This window comes from Aegilops tauschii, chromosome 1 (genome assembly GCF_002575655.3).
Source record: "Aegilops tauschii subsp. strangulata cultivar AL8/78 chromosome 1, Aet v6.0, whole genome shotgun sequence".
Lineage (NCBI taxonomy): Eukaryota > Viridiplantae > Streptophyta > Magnoliopsida > Poales > Poaceae > Aegilops > Aegilops tauschii.
Window position 1 is genome coordinate 366,462,351 of NC_053035.3, and position 22,760 is coordinate 366,485,110.

Here is a 22,760-nt window from a genome sequence, read left to right on the forward strand (position 1 = left end):
CGGGCCGGTGGCGGCGTTGGCGGCAAGCGACGGAGAATGACGAGGTGGCCCGCTGATGGGAGCAGTCTGACGACGCGGGTGGCGAGGGCAGCCCGGCGCTCGGCGCGGGTGCGGCATGCGTCCGCCATGGAGACGATGGAGCGAGGCGATGCGGAGCGACGGAAAGGAAGTTTCAGCGCACCCCTACCTGGCGCGCCAAATGTCGGATCACGGGTTCCGGCAAAACCCTTAAGGTTTGAACTCTGGGGTGCGCGCGAAGTTCTTTCCCTCCTACCGATCCACACCCTAGCTTGCTAAGATCTCACGGACGAACTCGACAAACTCACAACACAAAAGACACAAGATTTATACTGGTTAGGGCCACCATTGTGGTGTAATACCCTACTCCAGTGTGGTGGTGGTGGATTGCCTCTTGGGCTGATGATGAACAGTACAAGGGGAAGAACAGCCTCCTGAGGTTGAGGTGTTCTTGTGCTTGGCGAACTTGTGTCTGTGGTCTCGCTCAGCTCGGGCTTGCTTGTGAGCTCTCGACCAGATCAGATTAGATCAGATCAGATCAGATGCCCTCTACTGTGGTGGCTAGTTCTACTTATATAGGCCCTGATACTCTCCCCAAATATTGAGCGGGAAGGGAGCCAACAACGGCCAATTTGAAAGGGGACAGCTAGTACAGCTTATCCTGACAAAAGCGGTCTTTGCCTGCAAAAGGCTCTGGTGGTGATGCGATTTGGGCTCCATGGTGACCTCCGTCTTGCCGTCCTGCTGGTCTTGGTCTCGTTGCACTAATATGGAAACCCTTGCTTGATGCCTCGGTACTCCGCGCCTGCGCTTGCCTCCTTAGCACCAAAGAGGAAACAAGGACGCTGCGTGCGCTGGCGCCCGCCTGGTCTCGATCGTCATGGCTCACGTCACGAGAACCTCGCGAGGTTTGCCTTGCCTTGATCTCTCCGCCCCTCGCGAGCCAACCTGGTGAGGCCGCTCCTGAGGAGGTCTTGCGTCGTCCGCCTCGCGAGGGTCTTGAATGCCTTATTGATGAAGATGGGCCGTACAGGCCTGCTAGCACAGCCACGCCATGGGCCGCAGGCAGGCAAGTCTGGGGACCCCCGTTCCCAGAATGCCGACAGAGAAATTTGAGTTAGTCTTCAAGCGGGTCTCTATATGGGCTTTTTTTCTAAGTTACAACTCTCGTTCTTCTGAAGACTTTATTGGATCAAGTTGTAAACTTAAACCTGATGGTGGTCTGATACTTTTGCTATGTTCTTCTGCATGCTATTTCCTCATATATGTTAATGCACGCATGCTGAATTACATCAGTCACCATATTTCATCATGCATTTCAAATTCTTCATATCATATGTTAAATGCGTGTATGAATTACAAGATATAGGGGGAGATCTCCATGATTCTACTCTTCAAATGTGCATTGCTTCAAAAGCAAATTCCCCACTATGCACATCTTCAGGGGGAGTTCTTCCATATCTTGCAATCAAATTCCTCAATATCAGTATTTACACTTCATATGTTTATCCCCGGTGAAAACTTAACCTATATTGTCATCAATCACCAAAAAGGGGGAGATTGTAAGTGCATCTAGTGCCCCTTAGTGATTTTGGTGTATTGAAGACTTATAGGTTAAGGGACTAATGCGTTTGTTAGTGTACACAGGCCTATAAGTCTATGGGGAGTTTGATATTTACAGAGAAAGTCGACCCCTAAAAATGAATGTCTTCAACTGAAGACTTTGGATTTCTGAAGACTTTCTGAAGACTTTGAAAGTGAAGAAATTGGTGTGACCGTGAAGACTCTATGTTCATGCAAGGAATATGAAGCGTGAAGACTTTGTTTTCGTAGTTTCGTCTTTCTCTTTATTGAGTCATAGGAAACACCGTACTGTTAAAGGGGGTCGAGGAAAAACTAAGGAAAAGTTTCCAAGTGATGCTCATCTCAAAATCCTACACCTACCAATCCTTTCGAGTGAAGCCATTGGAAATCTCATGCAGTTCAGTCAATTTCTTCAGTGACAGAGATGAAGTTCTTTTGGTTTCTGAGGAATTTGTTCTGACTAAGGAGTTAGGAATTCGCCAGTGCGGATTGCCTACAAGTGAGGATCATGATAGCCCTGAGGAATTTGATAGTCAAATTTTCGACCGTTGCTATGCTATGCGCCAGCTGTCCCAAAATATCTACCCACCTAACGGTCATATCATTGAAGGGCATTTATGTCTTATCATGTTGGGTTGCTCCCTAGGCTATAAATAGCCGCCCCCTACAACCACTAGATGGTTGGCTGCTCCGAGAGAAACTGACACTTGTCATTGAGAGCATCCCATCCTTCGAGGACTTTGAGCAAAAATCATCAAGTGAGGAAAACCCAAACCCAAACACCTACAAACCCAAAGTGATTGAGCATCACTGAAGAAATTGTTCCTGTGTGGATCCGACGCTTATTACCTTTGAAGATTGTGCATCTTCCAGACGGTTAGGCGTCATGGTCTAGAGCATCCAAGAGGAAATTATGGATCGCCGAGTGACCGAGTTTGTGAAGGTTTGGAAGTTACCTGAAGACTTACCACGAGTGATTGGGCGAGGTCTGTGTGACCTTAGCTCAAGGAGAATACGGTGAGGACTGTGTGTCCGGGACTGTGTGTCCTCAGGTTTAAATACCTAGCCGCTCCAACCAGACGTACAACTGTCACAGCAGTTGGAACTAGTCTACCAAATCACTGTCTTCACCAAGCCTACTGGTTCCATTTCCTCATTACTGTGTTGTGTGCTTGTTCATATATGTTTGAAGACTTTGACTGAGGACTTTCTCAATTTCTTCAGTCTGTTTTGTCTTCATCCTGTTTATCCCGTGCTTACGCTTTCTGTACTCTGTGTTTGTTTTCATTTCATCATGATGTCTATGCTTATGTTATGTTATGACTGCATCTGAGTACTTATTCCGCTGCAAGTAGTTCTTCGCTAAGGAATTTTCTCACCCTGAAATTCCTCAGTGAAGAATTCATAAAAATCGCCTATTCACCCCCCTCTAGTCGACTTAACGCACTTTCAGACCCCATCACAGCTGAAGACATTGGTCATGATGACAATGTTAATGATGATGATGTCCTTCCTTAGCTCGAGCCCCAGTCAGTATCATCGCCTGCTCCAACGAGCAGTGAACTTATCAGCATTGGTCGTCCATTGATGCCAATTGCTCAGGATGACTCATGGGCCGAGCGCCCACAGCAAGACACCCCATTGCATGATGAGACACCAAGACACCACCACCTCAAGTCACCACTCTGGTGCTTGACGACGACAACTACATGGTGCAGACCACTCCCTCACCAAAGGCGTCGCCTGCATTTCGCAGGCTTCGCAAAGGCCCCAGGCCACAGGTCACTATGTCGAGCATTCCGGAAGAGGAAGTGCAACAAAGCTCAGTCGCACGCCAAGTGTTTCCTGAAGCCACCCCTACTGCGAATGTCTCTGAGTCTGAAGCCAAAGCTGCTGAAGACATTCCGGCTGCATTAGCCGATGAAGATAAAGAAGAACGAGAAGTAGAAAGAGTTGCCACGCCCCCAGCTACAGATCAAGTCATTCTCGAGGAGAATGTGATTGTGCCCGACCCTCCTATTATTGAACAAACGGAGGTTGAAAACACTGAGGCTGTCACAAACAACCCCACTGAAGCCAATGACACAGTCATGGCTGAAGACAATGTGGAGCCTGAAGCTCGTGAGGAACCTGAAGCTCGTGAGGAGCCTGAAGCTAATGTGGATGCTGAAGCCACTGTTCCACCTCCAAGGGCTCACACAATTGAATAGGCCTATGATCATGGCCAGCTTGTTACGGTGAGATGGCCCATTATGGTTCCTCCCACAGCTCCTGGACCACAATATGACTATCATGTGGAGCAGAGGCCTCAAGTACAAAAACCCAAGCCACGACTGCCAAGGCTTCTAGGTGCTGCAACTACACCAGGTTCCTTCAGCGTACACAGCTTCAAAGCACATAACACCTTCGTTGACAGTGCCAAGAATTCCTACACGAAGCCAAAGATCTCTTCCGATCATTTTTGGAGCCATCAGTAGTGAAGCTACTACTCTTGCATTCTGTACAATCAAGGGCGAATCTTTCCTCATATGCGTCTAGATAGTGAAGCTATTGCTGGGCTGCCCTGTCTTGAAGAAGCGCTTGACTGCTTTTGGGATGTTGGTCTTCTGTCGTTTGTAACAGACAAAGAGCACTGGAATGAAGAGCTTCTGCTGCAGTTCTATGCCACACTTCATATTCGCGGCTACAATAGGGATCCGAAGACATGGATCCTTGAGTGGATGTCAGGTGATGTACATCACGAAGCCAAAGCTCAAGACATTATCGAGCTTACTTCCCTGCCCACTCCAAGTGAGTTATACGTGCCTGGTTGTCAGCGACATCGAGATGAACTGCAGAGTATCTTTCAGAGGCCCGAACCCAATATGAGTCAGATGCTCGGTATGATGAAGCCATTGCCTCAAGATGATGAATACCCAAAGGAATTCTTCGTCCAAGACCTTGAGTACTTGCCATGCATAGTATACCACATTCTGAGGTGTACTTTATGGCCAATTAAGGGACATTCTTCTGAAGCTAAGCTTGAAGGAGCCATGAAGACTTTGGTATTCTACATCATCAATGGCATCAGATTCAACACCCAAGATTTCTTCATTAGACAACTTGATGCGTCTGGGATTGATCTGTTTGGCCTGAAGTTCTATGCTCCATGGGTGATGCGCCTAATCAAGCTCCATTCCACCGTTGACTATCAGCCCTCAGCTCGCAACCACATTGTTTTCCTGCCTGAGGTTGATATGTCCATTGAAGCCATCTACCCCGAGCCTGCCAAGAAGCCTCTACATCTTCAGAATGCTGAACACCAGAGCTTCTCGCAACCAATGGAGGGAATTCTTGTCCCCAATGCTGCAACCCTCGCTTATCCTCTGGCTGGAAATATGAGAGTGCCACATCGTGCCAACACCGAAGCCACTTCAAGTACGGTTGCCCAAAGGCCTCGAAAGTGTTCTCGTGTACTCAATGACCGAGAGCTTCTTGTGGCCTTGCATCAGAAGTAGGATAAGCATCACGACTGGCTCAAGCGTTAGATGCAGAGTATCTTGGTGGATGTCAATCGCATTCGAAACTTGGCCACCAAGAACTCGTTTGTTGCCCATGAAGCCTGTCGGCGGTCTTGGAAGAGTCTCACACTACTATGTCCTGAAGACAATCTCCGCATATGGCTTCACTAAGGACTTCAAGTTTGATTCCAGGCCTCCACAAAATGCAAGCTGGCGCCGCACTCCCCCGATTGAAGATTCTGATCGTTCATCTTCGGCTGCAACTGTTGTTGCGAGAGTCGTCAATGAAGAAGACGACGCCACTTCACCGACCATGGCTGCACTGCATCTCAACACTGCGTCAGGCCCGTCTGCACCACCAAACTCCAATGTCGACCCTGCCCCCTCTGGGAACGAGTAGATACTATATGTCTTCAAACCTTTTTGGTCATTACTGACAAAAGGGGGAGAAGCATATGAGTTGATAGTCTTCAAGCAGGTCCTTATGGGTGGTTGCATTATTTTTTCCAAGTCTTTACAACTCTCGTCTTTTGATACATTTGGTTCTTTGAGTTGTAACACTTAAACTCGATGGCTGTTTGCTACTTCTTCTACTACTTTGTGATGCGATGATAAATCCCGCATGAAGCCATTCTGCAGACGTCCATTTTTTATTATGCATGTCATTATCTTCGTTATCTCCTTATATGCATGATGAATTGTCTTCATAAGTTAAAGAGGATCTCCACAAGTAAAACCTGCCATGTGCATTTGCATTCAAAAGCAAACTACTTATATGCACATCTTCAGGGGGAGCCTTTTGCTACTTATGAAGACAATCCCTTAATCCTTAACTTTCACATACTTTTATCCCCGTTGAAAACTTCAACCTGTTTGTCATCAATCACCAAAAAGGGGGAGATTGTAAGTGCATCTAGTGCCACCCCAGTTGGTTTTGGAGTATTGACGACAAACTTGGTTGAGGGACTAATGTGTTTGTGAGAATTGCAGGATAACATAGGTAGTAGTCCCATATTGATTCGGTTTATCTACCAGAGATGACCCCTAAAAATGTGTGAAGACATTGAAGACAATGGTGGTCTGTGAAGATATTCACAACGAAGATTATGATTTGAGAAGACATTCACATGAAGACTATGGAGTGCGAAGACATAGTTGTTTCGTAGTTTCCTTTCTTCTTTGTTGAGTCATAGGAACCATCGTATTGTTAAGTGGGGTCCAAGTGAACAAAGTCAGAGTGACTGATGTGATGCTCAACCAAAACCTATGTCTTCGAGCGAAGACAATGAGAGCAAATCTTATCCAGAATTGGATGAGTCAGCTTTACTTGTAGCCCAAGTCAAGCTGCCGCGTGTGTTTGAAATCTGACCGTTGGACACGTGTCAGTTCCTTAGTGACCCAGGGTCATTTCGGACAAATCAGGTCGGGTTGCCTCCTGGCTATAAATAGCCCACCCCCTACACCATAAATTGGTGGCTGCTCAGAGTTAGTGCACGACTTTTGTCGTTTAAGAGCAACCCACCTCCGGAGCATTTGAGAGAGAGATCATTGCGAGGACAAAGCCCAAAACACCCAGAGCCAAAGAGCGTTAGGCATCACTGAAGTCTTTCTGTCCGCGTGATCTGAAGATTTGTTACACTTAAGGAGTGTGAATCCTCCAGCCGGTTAGGCGTCGCGTTCTGAGCATCCAAGAGCCATTATGGATTGCCAGTGAACGAAGTGTGTGAAGGTTTGGAAATCTACCTTGAAGACTTACCAGAGTGATTGGGCGAGGACTAAATGTTCTTAGCTCAAGGGGAATAAGGTGAAGACTCGGTCTTCTGAGTTGCATCTCAGCCTCCCTAACCAGACGTACAATTGTCACAGCAACTGGAACTGGTCTACCAAATCCTTGTCCTCACTGAGCAACTGGTTCTATCCCTTACCTCTCTTTACTTTCAGTTGATCTTCGTAAAGTCATTTCTTGCTTGCATGATCTGATTGTCTTTACTGTGTGAAGACCATTTACTGTTTGGCTTCATACTATCTTCCATGCTGATCCATACTACCTAGCTGCTGATAGTCTTCGTGCTTTCACTTCATTGCTTACTTGACTATGGCTTGTCTAGTGTAGTCTATCTTCCACTGCATATTAATAGGTTCATTTCTACTGTTTGTCTTCGTGCTTTCACTTCATTGCTTACTTGACTATGGCTTGTCTAGTGTAGTCTATCTTCCGCTGCATATTAATAGGTTCGTTTATACTGTTTGTCTTTAAAGCCCCCGTGTTTTGAAAACTTTCATAAAAATCGCCTATTCACCCTCCCTCTAGTCGATAACTAGCACTTTCAGTATGATGCATCGAAATCGCCAAGGAAGGCACTCAAATTCACCGTGCTCTCGGCCAACACCTCCGTATATGTGTAGGGCACAGTTTGGCTACAAAAATCAACAGCCAAAGCTCAAGCAAGTGTTTTGAATGACCGAAAGAAACCAAGCAAAAGAAAAATTCAATACCTCCCGTCCGTTTCATCGAATACGTTGTAGGCGTGGCCGGCGGCTTCGCCGTCAATGTGGATGCCAGAGTCAGCTGAAGGCGGAGGAGGAGCCCGACCCCTTGGTGATCGCCTTCTTCCTCGGGGCCTTCGCCCGCGCATCGGCGGGGCCGGTGGAGGCGGTCTTCTTCCTCTTGACGCGTGGAACTGGAGCAGGGCCGAAACTCGGTGGTGCCGCGCCGGCTGCGCCGCCTTGAACGAGATGGCTCCCTTGCCGCTTTCTCTTGATGGCACCGACGGGAGGAATTGGGGGGGGGGGGGGGGGCGGAGGCCCGGGCGGAAGGAGCGACGACGGTGGAGGTGGCGGCGACGCATGGTATGGCGCACCCGGGGGCGGCGGGTACTCCATCCGGCTGAATTCTGCCGCCACGAGGCCGGATAGCAAGGTCGGAGGACGGATTGGCGGCGGCAGGAGGCAGGAACCGAAGCCGACGGAAGTGGGTTTGCGCCAACCGAAAGCGGATCCGACAAAATCGGGTGAAATCCCGTTGCTATTGAGGAATTGGGCTCGCGGATTCGGGATCCCACAATTATTTTTACAGGACAACTGTATTTAAAGGATCTATTTGGGACGGGTTTAAGAGATCCATACCGCAAACCAGTGGTTATTATAGCGGACGGCCCGGTTTGCGGGATCTGCTAGAGATGCTCGAACTACTTTATGATTTATTTTTTCAAAAAACAACCACTATTTTCCCTTAGCGCTCCACATTTCCCCCTTCGCTGCCCGGCTCGACCCAGCCCGGCGTGGTCTTTTCCCTTCTTCAAAAGTGGGCGCGGCATCCAAAAAGCCTCCCCTCGCTTCCGCTCCCTAAAAAAAAGAAAAAGAAAAAACTCCCCTCTCCCTACACGCGGGCCAGACAGCGGGAAGCCTCTCGAATTCGCTTTCCACCGCTCAGTGTCCCGCGCGACCCCCGCTCCCAAAATTCAAACGCCTCGACCGTTTCCTTCCCCACCCCCCTCCCCCTCCCCGGCCAGAGCCAGTGCCAGACCACCAATTCCACCCCCAACCCCGCAATCCCCCACACCCAAAACCAAACCCCAGCCGCTAGCTAGCGCGCACGCCACCTCAGCGTGCGCCCGCCGCCATGGCGCCCGCCGCGAAGAAGCCCCCGCTCAAGTCCAGCTCCTCGCACAACTCCGCCGCGGGGGATGCCGCCGCCGCCGCCGCCGCGGCCGCCGGGGGGAAGACCATCGAGGAGATGTACCAGAAGAAGACGCAGCTGGAGCACATCCTGCTGCGCCCGGACACCTACGTCGGCTCGGTCCAGAAGCACACGCAGCCGCTCTGGGTCTACGAGGGCGGCGCCATGGTGCAGCGCCCCGTCGCCTACGTCCCCGGCCTCTACAAGATCTTCGACGAGATCCTCGTCAACGCCGCCGATAACAAGCAGCGCGACCCCTCCATGGACTCCCTCAAGGTGGACATCGACGTCGGCGGCTGCTGCATCTCCATCTACAACAACGGGGACGGCGTGCCCGTCGAGATCCACCAGGAGGAGCGCATCTACGTGCCCGAGCTCATCTTCGGCCACCTCCTCACCAGCAGCAACTACGACGACAACGAGCGCAAGACCACCGGCGGGAGGAACGGCTACGGCGCCAAGCTCGCCAACATCTTCTCCACCGAGTTCGTCATCGAGACCGCTGATGGCCGCCGGCAGAAGAGGTACAGGCAGGTAAGACAATCATTGACCCCGTGACCGTTTTACTGCTGCTATTCTGGTTTTCGGGTCGGTGTTTGGGGCTGGATTAGTTAGATCTGGAGGCATCTAGCGAATCGATGTGCCATGTGACTCTAACGAGGTGCGGCTGGTTGTGACCACACTAGAGTTGAGGATCTGGTGGTACTGGAGTGCGAGACCGTACTTCTTATGTTTGTTGTTTAATTGGACAAACGGATGGAGATTCTGCAGGGTTGGTTCAAAGTCTCTCGTCTGTACAACCTGCTTGCATACGTTTTTTTAATTATTACTAATCCGAATCTTGTTTCCTTTGATAGTTTATAGCATTGCTCAGTATGGTTTACCATGTATATGCACATCAGTTTAAAACTACTAGGAAGACACATAGCTAATTTAAACTGACTACTAGGGTTGTAGTCTGTACACTCACTATTAACTGCAGGATTGGTACACCCAATAGTTGTATATTAACTAATGTCTCCTGAAAGTTCTTTAGGCACAGCCACCCTAATTACCAAGCGCATCATACATTGTGACATTCCTCCTTGAATGCATGTGCAGGTTTTCTCTGATAACATGGGGAAGAAGTCGGAGCCCGAGATTAAGAAGTGCAAGCAGTCAGAGAACTGGACCAAAGTTACCTTCAAGCCTGACCTTGCAAAGTTCAACATGACCGAGCTCGAAGCTGATGTTGTGGCACTCATGATGAAGCGAGTAGTTGATATGGCCGGCACCCTTGGCAAAACGGTGAAGGTTGAGTTGAATGGCGAGAAGGTGGCAGTAAAAGGCTTCTCAGATTATGTGCAACTGTATATCGACTCTGCTTCTAAAGAAGGCATGGAGCTACCAAGGTTTGAGAAAGTTTTTTTCTTACCAGTTTGAGCATCTCCATGGAAATCTCTGACAAGCACTATTTCTGATGCTCAAATTTGCCTTCCTTTCAGAATTTACCAAAAGGTAAATGATCGTTGGGAGGTGTGTGTGAGTCTAAGTGAAGGCCAGTTCCAGCAGGTAAGTGTGGGCTAGTTTCCTGTGAAGCTCCTCTGTAGTGTGTTGTTACAGTTATTCCTCATACATTCTGTTTGGATTGCAGGTCAGTTTTGTAAACGGTATTGCGACCATAAGAGGAGGAACTCACGTTGACTACGTCGCAAACCAAATTGCCAGCCATGTGATGGGCGTTGTGAACAAGAAGAACAAGCAGGCTAACATGAAGTTGCATACAGTGAAGGGCTACCTATGGGTATTTGTTAATGCGCTGATTGACAACCCTGCATTTGATTCACAGACCAAAGAGACCTTGACGACTCGTCAAGCAAGCTTTGGGTCCACATGCGAGCTCTCTGAAGAGTTCCTTAAGAAGGGTATGTGATGAGTTAACTTTGCTATCCTTGATGTGTATTGTGGATGCACCACTAATGATAATGTTCACTTCTTACAATTGCAGTCTCTAGCTCGGGTGTTGTTAGCAATCTCCTTTCTTGGGCCGAGTTCAAACTAAACAAGGAACTAAAGAAGACTGATGGAACCAAGAAGACAAGTATTGTTGGCATCCCTAAGCTGGAGGATGCAAATGACGCTGGTGGGAAGAACTCTGACAAGTGCACCTTGATCCTTACTGAAGGAGATTCAGCAAAGGCTCTAGCTGTGAGTAACACGAAACTATTAAATGCCATAGCATACAGTTTCACTGTCATACTGAAGAGTTCAGCCTGTTTTCTCTGCAGATGGCTGGTATAGGTGTAGTAGGAAGGGACCACTATGGCGTGTTTCCTCTCAGGGGTAAATTATTAAATGTGAGAGAAGCAAGCCATAAGCAGCTAATGGAGAATGCAGAGATCCAGAATATAAAGAAAATTTTAGGTCTGCAGCATGAAAAGAAGTATGATAGTACAAAGGGCTTGAGATACGGCCACCTAATGATAATGACAGATCAGGTTTGCCTGACAACGTCTCCAATTTATCTCAATTAGTCAAAGTGAAGTTGTTTCTTGGCTTAGATTGAACTGATGAAATTTCAGGACCATGATGGTTCCCACATCAAAGGGTTGCTGATCAATTTCATTCACAAAGAGTGGCCATCTCTCCTCAAAGTTCCTTCTTTCTTGGTTGAGTTCATCACTCCAATTATCAAGGTAGGCAATTCTTTTGGTCGTTGTCAAATGTATTTGTGTGTGTTAAGATACACATTAATACATATTAAATCCTAATATTTATCATTCAGTTTTTTATATTTCTCCCTGCCGATCAAATTGGTATTGTCACTCCAGTAAAAAAATAATGCTTTCGTTAATTTGTCCAGGCAACCAAGGGCAAAGCTGTCAAGTCATTTTACTCTATGCCAGACTATGAAGCATGGAAAGAGAGCTTAGGTGGAAGTGCAAGTTCGTGGACTATAAAGTACTACAAGGTGCGCCTTTTGCCCCTTATTCAGTTCTTGCATGGTTTCGCAAAATTTGGTGTTTCCCCCCTTATTTTTACTGGAAGGAGCTATAACAAAGATGGCTGTAGTTATTTTTTGGTTTTGATAAGAGTTTTGACTGGTACAGGGGCTGGGAACCAGCACAGCTCAAGAAGGTCGGGATTACTTTGAAGATATTACCCATCATAAGAAGGATTTTGTCTGGGCAGATGACAAAGAAGATGGTGAGGCTATTGAGTTAGCATTCAGCAAGAAAAAGATTGCTGAGAGGAAGGACTGGCTGACCAACTATCAGGTTTAATATTTGCATCATTTCCCTGTTTGAAACAAGTCCCTTATTCTGTATCAATAGTAACACACAAACCATATTGCAGCCTGGAACTTGCCTTGACCAACGGGAGAAACGCATCAAGTACAGTGATTTTATCAACAAAGAGCTGATACTCTTCTCGATGGCAGACCTTGAACGGTCAATACCTTCAATGGTCGACGGCTTTAAACCAGGACAGAGGAAGATTTTGTTTTGCTCGTTCAAGAAGAATTTGGTTAAAGAATCAAAGGTCCGCCAAAGAGTTTTTGAATTTGTGTATTGGAATCATCATGCATGTTCCTTAATTTGTTACCGTTATTGGCTACAGGTGGCACAGTTTATTGGTTATGTGTCAGAACACTCAGCATACCACCATGGTGAGCAGAGTCTAGCAAGCACAATTATAGGAATGGCTCAGGATTTTGTTGGCAGCAATAATATCAATCTTTTGGAGCCCCGTGGCCAGTTTGGTACCAGAAATGCGGTGGGTTAGCTTTTGTTAAAGCCAAGTACCATATGACTCTGTTTGTAACGGGTTCTCATGCTTCTTTGCTTGTTTACATTCATTTCAGGGGGGCAAAGATGCTGCTAGTGCTAGGTACATCTTCACCAGATTGCAACCTATCACCCGCTTAATTTTTCCAAAGGATGATGATGTTCTTCTGAACTATTTGAATGAAGATGGGCAGTCAATTGAACCCAGTTGGTAATATATATATTATCTCTTCGAACATTCATCCTGCCAATTATGATTGCAATTCAATTCATTTTTGTGTACCTAAAATATGCCATGTTATGTTCAGGTATATGCCAATCATTCCCATGGTTTTGGTCAATGGAAGTGAAGGCATTGGCACTGGATGGAGCACCTATGTCCCAAACTACAATCCAAGAGACATTATTGCTAATCTGAAAAGGTTGCTAAATAACGAGACTATCGTACCAATGGTTCCTTGGTACAGGGGGTTCAAGGTCTGTGCAATGCTTTTACTAGCATATTTCTGTTACATTGACAGTTTGACTGCTTTAATGCAACAAATGATTTTGATGCAAAATTTTGTTCATCACCTGACAGGGCTCTTTGAAGGAGACAAGTTCAAAGGCAACTGGTGTGACATATACCATCACTGGTGTTATAGAGGAAGTTCCTGACACCAGGCTTAAAATTACTGAGCTTCCTGTCCGCCGCTGGACTACAGATTACAAAGAGTTTCTTGAATCCATGTGTCCTATTCCTATTAAGGAAAAGGAAAAGAGCAAGGACAAGAACAAGGAAAAGAAGAAGGACAAGGACAAGGAAAAGGAAAAGGAAAAGAGCAAGGAGCCACCATTGTTAGAGGTAGTTAATTGTACAAATAGTTCATTCTCTTGGGGTTTCAGATGTTTTGACTTTCTTGAACTGAACCAATTTACAGGAAATAAGGTCGCAGTGTGATCATGCGGATGTAGATTTTGAGCTCATCCTGACGGAGCAAAACATGAATATAGCTAAGCAAGAAGGCCTTGAGAAGAAATTCAAGCTGACTACCACAATAGGAACAACAAACATGCACTTGTTTGACTCAAATGGTAAAATCCGAAAATATGACACCCCAGAGGACGGTGAGTATATCTAACATGGACCTGTATTATAGTTACAAGTCTTTTTTCGTGTGGTTTTGTCACTGAAATTATGTTAACTTTGCAGTACTTAAAGAGTTCTTTGACTTGAGGCTCGACTTCTATGTCAGACGAAAGGTACATGTTGACCTTTTCCTTTGGTTGTTCATTTACAAACTACTGTAATAACTAACTAACATATGCTGTGCAGAAACTGACTTTTTCCTTTGGTTGTTCATTTACAAAGTACTGTACTAACTATGTAACATATGCTGTGCAGAAAGTAATGTTGGAAAACATGGGGATTGAGTTGCTGAAGTATAAGAATAAAGTTAGGTTTATTCTCGCTGTTATTTCTGGGGACATCATAGTCAATAACAGGAAGAGGGCAGAGCTATTCCAGGAGCTGAAGCAGAAGAAATATGATCCTTTCCCAAAGAAAAAACCCACGGCCGAGCCAGTAGCTGTAGGATCTACAGAAGTAGATGAAGAAAATGATGAGAGTCCTGCTGAAGCTGCAGCAAGTGATTATGAGTATCTTCTCGCAATGTCAATTGGTACCTTGACTATGGAGAAGGTGAAGGAGCTCATTGCGCAGCAGGATAAGGTAGAGGAAGATCTGAATATCCTGAGTAATACAGAGCCAAATACTCTTTGGCTGAGAGACCTTGATGCTCTTGAGAAGGAACTGGATGTAAGTTGTGTTTCTCTCTATTGTTATGTTTTCTTTTTCCTCTTGAGCAGGTTTTGCTTGACGTCATGTGTTTCACTGCTCTTCTCACTCACTGACTTTGATACAGGTGCTTGATGCAAAACTTGAAGCTGAACAGAATGACAGATCACGTAAGCGCGCCAAAAACGCGAAGGAATCTAATGCAGCACCCAAGAGACAGCCTAAGAAGGCTGCGGCCAAGTCTCAGAAGGTACAGAGTAACACAAGCGATACATTTCTTGAATTGCAGAGGACTAGGCAGTACCTGTTGCTCTTTACTGATAAAACAATCAAATTTTCAAGGCAAATTTGGCTGGGAGCGACGATGAAGATTTTGAACCACCGAATCCGAAACCTGCAGCGCAAAAGAAGAAACCACCACCCAAGAAGGTTGGTTCCTTGATCAAGCCTTTTCTCATTGTGTGTGGCATAGTTTATTTTTGCTGCTTTAACAAGTCAATTTAACAATTTCATAGGCAAGTGCACCGGTGAAAGATGAAGAGGACGACGAATTGGCTGTTCTCAAAGACCGTCTGGCTGCTTATAATCTTGAGGACTCCTCTCCAGAACCTAATGGTAATGGCCACTGACATAATGTTGCGTTTGTGAACATAAGATATCCATATTTTAGAAGTTTAAGCTGATGGCGTAACCACTTGTGCAGCCATGGAAACAGAACAGCAGCAGAAAGGAAAGAAAGGGAGGAACGGACCAAGCAAGAGAGGCGCAGCGAAGAAGGCCATGTCATCCCTAGCCGAGTCCTCTGATGAAGACATGGCAGAGCCCCGCCATGAGAGCGAGGGTGGGGGGTCTTCCATGGAAGTTGAGAAGAAGACCAAAGGAAGAAAGCCTGCTGCCGAGAAGCCGAAGGCTACCACCATCAGGAAGAGGGCGCCAGCTCAGAGCAAAGTCATGAAGCAGAAAGTGATGGAGGAAATATTCAAGCCTACCGATGACAGCAACCTCAGTGCTCCTTCACCCGAGAAGAAGGTGCGGAGGATCAGGTCCTCCCCCTTCAACAAGAAGAGCGGCTCGCTTCTGCAGAGAGAGGCGGGCGCTTCAACAGGGGCAGAGGATGCCGAGGCTCCTCCCTCCGGCAGCTCTGCCGAGCCAGTTGCACCGAGGAGGACAGTAAGGGAGAGGAAGGTGGCGATAGTCTACGCCGATTCCGGGAGCGACGATGATGAGGAGTCCGAGGATGAAGATGCGTCGGAGCCGAGCGAATCTGACTACTCCGGTGAGGACTAGAGTACTAGACTCCTTAGCTCAGCTGCTCAAACAGAGTGTGGAATTGGAGTGCAGTGTGACTAGTTTCTAAGACATTTGGTTAGCTAATATGATGTGTTGGTGTGCTCAGGTGCATTTCTTGTGCGTCTTGTGTTTATGTTAGATGTGTGTACTCAGATCAAAACAAGGTTTGGAAGCTATGTGTTGTTGCTTACAGTTTCTCCATGGCTTCTGTTCCTTGGTCTGTGAGCTTGCATCATTGTTCAGTCTATCAATACTGAGAGTTTATTTATATCTTCTAGAGTCATTTTTTTCATTATTCGCTTTCTTTTTATTCAGTTGTGAGCTTGCATTGCGATGGCCTTATTCTCAGTATTTCCACACATATCATATTTTTCCTTTAAGTGGGATTGAGTACATGTAGATATGGTCATTCAGTCTAATACCTCAGTCTTTTAGCTCCTCATTTTTCAGTTTTTAGTCTTCATGACCGATGAACAAATCATGGAAAATCATGGGATTGAGCACATTTCAATGCATTCCAAACCACACTGTTTATCAAAACGAATGGAGAAGAAGCAATCCACATAGCACATGCAATTCAGGTTCGTAACAGAAAACCCAAAAAAAAACCCATGGACCCATGGTTTCCAGGTCATCTCGGCCGCCGAATCCAAAAACCACAGGAACAGCAAGAGCTGCTTCTTGTAACCACATAACTTTCCAATTGTGTCGAGGAAAAACCCTTGCCCTGCTAGCTGACGACATTTTCCAAGACAAGAAAAACATTGCGTGACATTCTAGGTTTCATGTAGCTGACTCAAGCATTTAAGCAAGCAATAACAGAAGTACGCCTGATATGCTAAACAGAAATACAGTTCGCGCTCAACATGATCAGGATGAATTCGACATGAGAACCACAGTCAGACATGGTAGCTTGCACGATTCGCACTTAAACTACATAACAGATAAGAAACCAACTCAAGAAACTGAAATACAGATTCTCTAGCCACATTATCATGATGAACTGAACGAGGACAACCACAACTGATCACAATTGACTTGCACCCTTCATGCTTAAAACTCCTCAACAGAAACAAAACACAACCTGGTATTAGTAGCTTGGATGGAAGAAGCCAATGGCAGCAGACTAAAGATGATGGGTTTGCCCATTTTGCAATTCATCACTATTGAGCGGCACATCAGAGATCAGTGGGTCTTCGATAGCGCCAACAATATGCCACGATCTGAAAAAAAAATACAAAGCAGAAAACTCTTAACCAACTGTCCATCTCAGACTTTATAATTTGACGTGCGGCTGTATGTATAACTAGTTCCAAAGGTTACAGGACTGCATTTGACATGTGAGCTTCAGCTATACCAGAAAGTAATTTAATGCATCTTAACGAAAAATTTGACATGTGAGCTTCAGCGGTAAAGTGATACTCTTTTTTAACAATGCAATATCAACAAGGTTGAATAAATATTTAGCAATCTCTTTTTTAACCAAGGTTGACAAAATACTTAGCAATCTCTATTTGAACCTAGCATGCACTTCATGCTTCACCAACTATTTGACCAATCAACAGCAGTAGCAAAAAAAGAGACATTTTATTCCAGGGGTAATGTTGCATATATATAATAGCACAGAAGAATAACCGGACCTGAGTCCACAATTGAAAAAATGGCTACAAAAACAAGAGGTGACTTATTTTATGACAGGACATCCCAACATCAGTTTCCAAGTTTTTAGTAAAAGTGAAAAACATCCGAGTTCCACACCTGTTAGAATCTACTCCCTCCGTCCCATAATATAAGAGCGTTTTTGACACTACACTAGTGTAAAAAATGCTCTTATATTATGGGACGGAGGGAGTATTTACAAATGCTAAATGCTTTGTGGTGAAACTAAGTTCCTTGTCCACCAATTGTTTTTCCAAGAAGTCTGGTACTGCTACTTGACATATCTTTTAAAGACAAGATCAACATTGAAGTCATACTAAAATTTCATGAAAGGGAGACGACATAGATTACACATAATTTCTGTTCCAAGTAGCTGAGCCAAGAATTAGGCAAACAGCAGCTGAAATATGCCTCATGTATTAAGCTGAAATACAACCTTTTGACATTATGATCAGGACGAATTCAACAAGACAACATCAATTGATTGCAAGGACTTGCACAGTTTGTAAGTAAACTGTTGAACAGAGAATAAACGACTTCACACTTCATAATAGCAGCTCTAAAAGAAACCAGCAGCACACTTTGATCAGCTAATCCGTATTAGCGATAACAATGTGCCATGATTTAAAATATATCATGTACAAAACTCATAACCAACTCCAAGTCAGCATTTTACTTTGGTGAGCTATATGCTAGTACCAATTTCAATGGTTACAATACTGGGTTTGAGATGTGACCTTCAGCTATGCCACAAAATAAGAGATGGTTATTTATAAGAAAGTCTGAGTGAAGGTACTAGGATAGTACGAGACCAACATGTTTGCGTACATATTTAGCAATTCGACCAATGCATGGTCATGGTCCTTCACATGTCAAATCTCATATCATAAACTACATTATGTTTGCCAGCGTCATATATTAAGTTTTCTCTATCACAGAGAATTGTCCTTGGCAAGATTCATATGTGAATATATATATAACAAACATATATTACTTTCACTACGACTAATTGTTCACAACCAACTAAATAAGCAAACATACAGAAGCCGTAACGAAAATGCAAGACAATATACAAGAAGCAAGGTCTAGCAGCAATACCTGGAGTGTAGAAGCTCATGTAGGGTAGGACGCTAAAGTACTGTGCGGGCTCATCAACCTTCCTGACTCGCCCTGACTTCAGCTCTAGAGTGAATAAGCCAGCATCTGTGTTTATGAAGATGACACCCACACCCTCTGCGGAACCAACCACAAATGGTTGGTAATCTGGATCCACAACGGGCACAATTGTCTCCAGCTCGATGCTCCTGCATTTTACCCATTCAGCAGCTGCTTCTGAATTCACCTTCCTTGACCACATATAAAGACTAGAACTCTCAGTGCAGGCAAACCCCAGCGAACTGTCCTCCATCACCATGAGAGCAATTGGGCTCCTAGTGTGTGGCGGCGGGTTAATCATGGATAAGCAGTTGTTTGGCAAGTCGTACTTGACGATTTTGTGAGCAGACCAAAGCGTGAAGTAGACCTCATCTCCAATGACGGCTACTCGGCGAGGCATGACATAGGGTAGGTGGTGGAGGTTTTCTGCAATGTCATCTCGCATGTGCTGGGCATAGCATTCGCAACCATCGTCGAGAGATACTGGCGCACTCCACGCACCTGTCACCGACGAGTACACGCTCGCCTTAACGATACGGTCGTCGTCGTCGGTGGCCAGGAAGGCCACGCGGAAGGGGCCGCCTTGGCAGTCGAGATGTTGGCAGCCATCGGCGGCGCAGAAGACCGCGGCGGTGCAGATGAGCCAGACGATGCCCGGCGCGGGCAGGACGTGCCGGTCGCCCGTGACGGGGTCCGAGACGACGAAGACCAGGCGCTCGTCCTGCACCATGTGGATGAGCACGCGGCCGTGGCGGCAGTCGAGGGGAACGGGGTGCTTGCCCTGGCCGTCGGAGTCCGGGTAGGGGAAGTCCGGCATCGAGGTGGTGGAGGTGAAGCGGGGCGCGGGCCTTTCTTGGAGGACCTGGAACTGTTGGAGGAGGCCGAGGAGGGGAGGGGCTCCGTGGAAAGCGCGGTAGCGGCGGCGGAAGGAGGGGTCGCAGACGACGCGGAGCCACGACTTGCAGACGAGGGCGGCGCGGAAGAGGTGCTCGGGCTCAGAAGGAGGAAGGAGGAGGACGACTTTAAAAAATCGCCGACGAGCTCGTCCATCAGCTCCGGCGGTGGGGCCGTGGTGCCGTCGGCGGAATTAGGGATGGCACCCGCAGGTATGGGTACGGGTGGAGCTACCCGATACCTTTACCCGTCCGCCCTGATTTTACCCATCATTTATACCCATACCTGTCAAGGGTACAATTTTTCTTCATACCCGTTACCCGACAGGGTATATGCGCGGGTAATAATGCGGAGTAGAAAATAGTTGTAAAAAGCAACATACGATCAAATTATTAATAGCAACATATTTTAAACAACAATGTACAACAACATATTCTCATAAACAAAAATACTTGCCTATAAAGTGACATATAAAAATGTTAAACAAGAGCACATAATCATAAATAACAACACATATGCATACACTTTAAGTTCACGAAATCATGATAAATTATAGAGATAATTTGAATATACATTAGAGTTTTTACCTAACGTGATTAGGAGGGGAAATAAATACATTGGGATATTAACGGAAACCCACCTGTCAACATTTTAGATGGTACATGGGTACACGGGCATAGGTTATACGATCCCATACCCGTACCCTCTCTACCCGATGGGCATGATATTTTCCCATTTAAGTATGCATGAGTAATTTTTTATCCCATATCCTTACCCTAATAGGGTTTTTACCCACAGGGTACACGGATAATGGGTACCCATTGCCATCCCTAGCCGGAATGGGTGGGAGGCGCCGCCGGGTCGGTGGGTCGGGGAGGAGGCGAAGAAGCGAGTGAGAGCGTGAGACGGCCCGCTCTACTTGGTTCGGCTCGACCAGGTCTGGGCCGCGTGTGGTCTCGCTCAATAGAAAATCATAAGACCTCCTAGTCTGCCGGGACGGAATTCCTATTGGACGCTCGTTGCGTTAAAGTGTCGCTCTTTCGCACAGACCTAGCGATCGAGGGATGTCATGGGCCAGCCCATTTAACGTGTTTGCAGCGTTTCTGGTTTTGAGAACCTTCTAGAGTGGACTCAAAAAAGGGAACCTTCTAGAGTAACCCAGACGGTTTTTCTGGTTTTTGGAATCTTCTAGAAGGTTCCTGAACCGGCCTTTTCTTTTTCAGTTTCTTTTTCGTTTTTTGTTTTTCTGTTTCTCTTCTTTTTCGTTTTTTCTGTTTCTTTCTTTTTCCTTTTTTGTTTTACTTTTTTTATTTTCAAGTTTATTTTTCTTTTTCATTTTTTTCGAAATTTCAAATACTATTCAGAATTTCAAAAATGTCCCTGGTTTTCAAAAATTGTTCATAATTTCGAAAAATGTTCGTGGTTTCAAAAAATTTCAAAAAATGTACCTGTTTTTCAAAATTTGTTCACAAATTCAAAAAATGTTCCCGTTTTCAAAATTTGTTCACCAATTCAAAAAATGTTCGTGGTTTCAAAAAATTTGTTCCGAATTCCAAAAAAAGTTCCTGTTTTTTAAATTTTGTTCACAAATTCAAAAAATGTTCAGAATTTCAAAAAATATTTTAGTTTTGAAGATTTGTTCACCAATTCAGAAAAAAGTTCATGTTTAAAATAATGTTTGCAATTTCAATAAATGTTCCCATGTTTCAAATTTTGTTCGCATTTCCAAAAAATCATACAATACAAATTTTGTTTGTATTAAAAATGTTCTGTTTTAATTTTTTTTCTGAACTTAAAAAATGTTCATGTTTTCCATTTTTGTTCAGTACTTAAAATCTGTTCGTGATCTCTGGGAATATTCAGAAATTTGAAGAAAGGTTCACATTTTTTCGTAATTTGTTTGTTTTTTCAGAAATGGTTAAACTTTTATTTTTTTTGCGTTTTAGAAAACTGTTCAGGATTTGTTCGTGTTTAATTTTTAAAGTGGAATGTCAAAAAATCTTTACTTCTAAAAAAAGGAATATAATGAAATCACGACATTTCAAAACTGCTCGCAATTTTTAAGAAATGTTTTTTCAAATCTCAATGCTTTCTGTGCGGTCTTATTATATTTTGCACCTCTTATAGCCAGCTGTTGTTGTTTGGTACTGGCGAAGGGCTCGCTGTCTGTTGCATGAGGTTCCGGGTTCAAATACCGTCAGTCTCTATTGTTTTTATGCCCTTTTTATGTCGCGCGACAGGAATCAGATTGGGCCGGCCCAGTAGCGCGTTTCCACTGTGCGTCGAGCTGCTGTGAAAATACCCCCTGCGGGGACCTCCAATACCCCCCTATTTGCCGCACCATGCAGAAAATTGTCGGGGCTTCGCACATGGCGACCGCAGCTGGGCCGACACATTTGCTTTTTATTTTTTTCTGTTTCTTTTCTTTCCTTGTTTATTCTTTTTGTCGATTTTAATTCTCGTTTTGAAAAAATTTTCACACATATAAAAATGTTTGTAATTTTATAAATTTATCAAATTTCCAAAAAGTGTTCTTGTTTTCAACTTTTGTTTAGAATTTTCGAAAAATCTTCATAAATTCAACAAAGATTAGAATTTAAAAAGTATTCGCTTCTTTTTAAAAAAGTTCGAAATTAAAAAAATGAATTTAAAAAAATGTTTGCATTTTTTTCACAAATTCAAAAAATGTTGCTGTTTTTGAAATTTTCCTACAAATTCAGAAAACAATCATGTTTTCACAAAAAATTCTAAAATTCATAAATTGTTTGGGGAATTTCATAAAATATCCTTGTCAAATATATTGTTCGTAATTTCAAAAAATGTTTGCGTTCCGGGAGCGACAATGAGGAGTCCGAGGATGAAGATGCATCGGAACCGAGTGAATCTGACTACTCCGGTGTAGACTAGTGCACTAGACTCCTTAGCTCAGCTGCCCAAACGGTGTGTGAACATGCAGTGTGACTGGTTTCTAAGACATTTGGTTAGCTAATCTGATGCATTGGTGCTTTGCTCAGGTGCATCTCTTGTGCGTCATATGTTTATGTTAGATGTGTGTACCGAGATCACAAGAACGTTTGGAAGCTATGTGTGTTGCTTACAGTCTCTCCATGGCTTCTGTTCCTTGGTCTGTGAGGTTGTATCATTGTTCAGTCTATCAATATTGGGAGTTTATTTATATCTGTCTTATTCTACAGTCCTTTTTTCATTATATATTAAGTTTATTTTTATTCAGTTGTGAGCTTGCATGGCGACGGCCTTATTCTCAGTATTTTCACATATATCATATTTGAGTATATGTAGCTATGGTCATTCAGGTTCACTCAGTCCAGTACCTCAGTTGTAGCTCCTTATTTTTCTTCAGTTTTCAGTTTCCAGTCTAGTGCGGCAATGATTATGAAGGCAGTCTATCCTTCATTTTGGAATTGACAAAAAAAGCA

The 22,760-nt window shown here is 44.9% G+C and overlaps 2 protein-coding genes across 2 annotated transcripts; one reads left to right on the forward strand and one right to left on the reverse strand.

The window, feature by feature from the left end:
* Window positions 1-8,611: 8,611 nt before the first annotated feature.
* On the forward strand, window positions 8,612-15,883 carry LOC109783779 (DNA topoisomerase 2). Its single transcript, XM_020342377.3, has 21 exons — window positions 8,612-9,315; window positions 9,883-10,172; window positions 10,266-10,332; window positions 10,415-10,685; window positions 10,769-10,968; window positions 11,049-11,258; window positions 11,343-11,456; window positions 11,624-11,731; window positions 11,871-12,038; window positions 12,118-12,303; window positions 12,382-12,537; window positions 12,626-12,759; window positions 12,857-13,025; window positions 13,129-13,392; window positions 13,469-13,655; window positions 13,741-13,790; window positions 13,933-14,346; window positions 14,453-14,575; window positions 14,668-14,754; window positions 14,841-14,940; window positions 15,029-15,883. Exons 1-21 carry the CDS (start codon window positions 8,725-8,727, stop codon window positions 15,610-15,612), a joined length of 4,473 nt encoding a protein of 1,490 aa, XP_020197966.1. The 5' UTR covers window positions 8,612-8,724; the 3' UTR covers window positions 15,613-15,883.
* A 513-nt stretch (window positions 15,884-16,396) lies between these two features.
* On the reverse strand, window positions 16,397-19,572 carry LOC109783777 (uncharacterized). The gene is made up of 2 exons (XM_020342375.4): window positions 18,373-19,572; window positions 16,397-16,838 (listed from the first exon to the last, which is right to left on the reverse strand). Exons 1-2 carry the CDS (start codon window positions 19,244-19,246, stop codon window positions 16,801-16,803), a joined length of 912 nt encoding a protein of 303 aa, XP_020197964.1. The 5' UTR covers window positions 19,247-19,572; the 3' UTR covers window positions 16,397-16,800.
* Between the last annotated feature and the right edge of the window lie 3,188 nt (window positions 19,573-22,760).

Excerpts from the sequence above, each read along its gene's own strand:
- LOC109783777 (XM_020342375.4), bottom strand. The coding sequence starts at position 19,246 with ATGCCGGACTTCCCCTACCCGGACTCCGACGGCCAGGGCAAGCACCCC. Across the intron at positions 16,839-18,372 it reads CATGAGCTTCTACACTCCAG|ATCGTGGCATATTGTTGGCG; the intron begins GTATTGCTGCTA and ends TTTTTTTTTCAG.
- LOC109783779 (XM_020342377.3), top strand. The coding sequence starts at position 8,725 with ATGGCGCCCGCCGCGAAGAAGCCCCCGCTCAAGTCCAGCTCCTCGCAC. Across the intron at positions 11,457-11,623 it reads TCATCACTCCAATTATCAAG|GCAACCAAGGGCAAAGCTGT; the intron begins GTAGGCAATTCT and ends TAATTTGTCCAG. Across the intron at positions 14,755-14,840 it reads AGAAACCACCACCCAAGAAG|GCAAGTGCACCGGTGAAAGA; the intron begins GTTGGTTCCTTG and ends ACAATTTCATAG.